The 1837-nt window shown below is 41.5% G+C and overlaps 1 protein-coding gene across 1 annotated transcript; it reads left to right on the top strand.

Annotated features, from left to right (window-relative positions):
• The first annotated feature begins 332 nt into the window (after positions 1-332).
• Positions 333-1436, top strand: LOC115966376. The gene has a single exon (XM_031085620.1). The coding sequence runs from the start codon at positions 333-335 to the stop codon at positions 1434-1436; it is 1104 nt and encodes a 367-aa protein (XP_030941480.1).
• The last annotated feature ends 401 nt before the right edge of the window (positions 1437-1837 follow it).

Raw genomic sequence — 1837 nt, 5'->3', positions numbered from 1 at the left:
GAGTCAAAATAAAAGAAGATAAAGAGCCAAAATAATATGTAAAGTTAAAACCACCCAAGAAGAATATATATATATATATATAGACAATACTTTTATTTGATTTTCCAATGATTTATTATATAGATTATAACATCAAAATTAAAGAAGATGAATATGTAAAGTTTAATCCGCCTAAGATAGTTTCTCTAACTAGCGAAAGTTTCTCTGTGAACTTTTCCAAGGCTGTAGAATATTGTGTCCCTACGTGTAGGTGCTTTTGTTCCTTAGGATAACAAGTTTATCCTTAAGGCTAGTGGTTTTTTTCTTTCGGGGGTTAGGGAAACAGTGAACTCATGGAGGATCTTACAAACCATTGTAAAGGTTTGTCGATTTCGGACACAGAAGGGCCAACTTTCGACCTTGAGGAGGAATTGGCTATGCCAGAATATATCATTGCTGGAAAATTCTATACAAGAAGGGCTCTGAATATGGAAGCTATAGCTTCGACTTTTATGCCATTATGGAGATCTAGGAATGGCTTCAAAGTCAAAAATATGGGAAACCACATAGTCCTCTTCACGTTTGATAATAAGCATGAAGTGGACTCCATTCTTTCAAATGAACCTTGGAGCTTTGACAAGCACCTTTTGGTGTTGCAACGTTACGACAAGGATGAGCCAATTGAGGATTTGAAATTTAATAGTACAACGTTTTGGGTGCAGGTACATGACATCCCAGTGCAGTTCATGAATCCAAAGGTGGCGGAAGGGATTTGTAGTACTATGGGCACGGTTGTCCAGAAGTCTGAGACGGAGACGAATGGGGGGAGTTTTATGAGGGTAAGAGTCAACGTGGATGTCACTCGCCCACTAAGTCGAGGAAGAATGGTATTAGTTGGCCAAAGTAGAGAAAAGTGGGTCTCTTTCAAGTATGAGCGCCTACCTAATATTTGCTATTGGTGCGGTTGTCTTAACCATGATGATAGGGACTGTGAGGTGTGGCTTGATAGTGAAGGCTCCCTAAAAGTTGAAGAACAGAAATTTGGCCCTTGGCTTCGTGCTCCACCTGTAAGTCGAGTACAAAAAAATGTAATCTCAGTGCCCGGAATTTTTCACAAAAAGAAAGGAAGCACGTCTACTCCAACAGCTCTGGTTCAGCCAAGGCAAGCCCCGGCAAAGTCCACGGTGTCCTCGGCAGCTCATACAATTCCAGCTGACGTGGACCAATGCAGCGTGGAACAATCAATGGACCATTTAAGTGGATCGGTTACAACTGATGCACTTAATTCTCCCACGGTTTTTGAGCAGAGCAATCTTCAGGTTGGTCCGTTGGAGAATAAATTAGATAGAGTGGTAGGTGATGTAAAGAAGGTTGATAAGCCACCTGTAGGGGAACGGACTGCCAGCCCATCAGGAATTAATCTGCATTTACTCCCTTCCAATAATGACCCGGATTAGGTGATGAAATCAAGGGAATTGGCGCAAAAGGAAACTTTCCTTTTTGAGCTTGCTGAAATTGATGAGGGACTATCTAAATTAAAGGCTGGTCCAATTACAGCTATTGAATCATTGATTGCAGAAATTCCAATCAATGTGCACGTGACTAGTGAGGAAGTAAAGGAGGTGGCTAGGGTTTCTCAAGTCCTAGAGGGTGTCAATCATGCATACCCACGTGCAGAAAATACTGAAGCATAGAATATTCCATCTCCACGGCAACAAAGGTCTTGGAAAAGGTTGAACAAAGCAAATGGACCCAGCAAGTCGGCGGGAAAATCTAGCACTATTGAGTCTGTGCTATCAACCAAAAGAGAGTGTGAGGATCTATCCAATCCCAATGGTTTACCAAGTAAAAAACACAC

The sequence above is a fragment of the Quercus lobata genome, chromosome 11 (genome assembly GCF_001633185.2).
Source record: "Quercus lobata isolate SW786 chromosome 11, ValleyOak3.0 Primary Assembly, whole genome shotgun sequence".
In the NCBI taxonomy this organism is placed as follows: Eukaryota; Viridiplantae; Streptophyta; class Magnoliopsida; order Fagales; family Fagaceae; genus Quercus; species Quercus lobata.
This window is presented reverse-complemented; position numbering and strand designations above follow the sequence as displayed.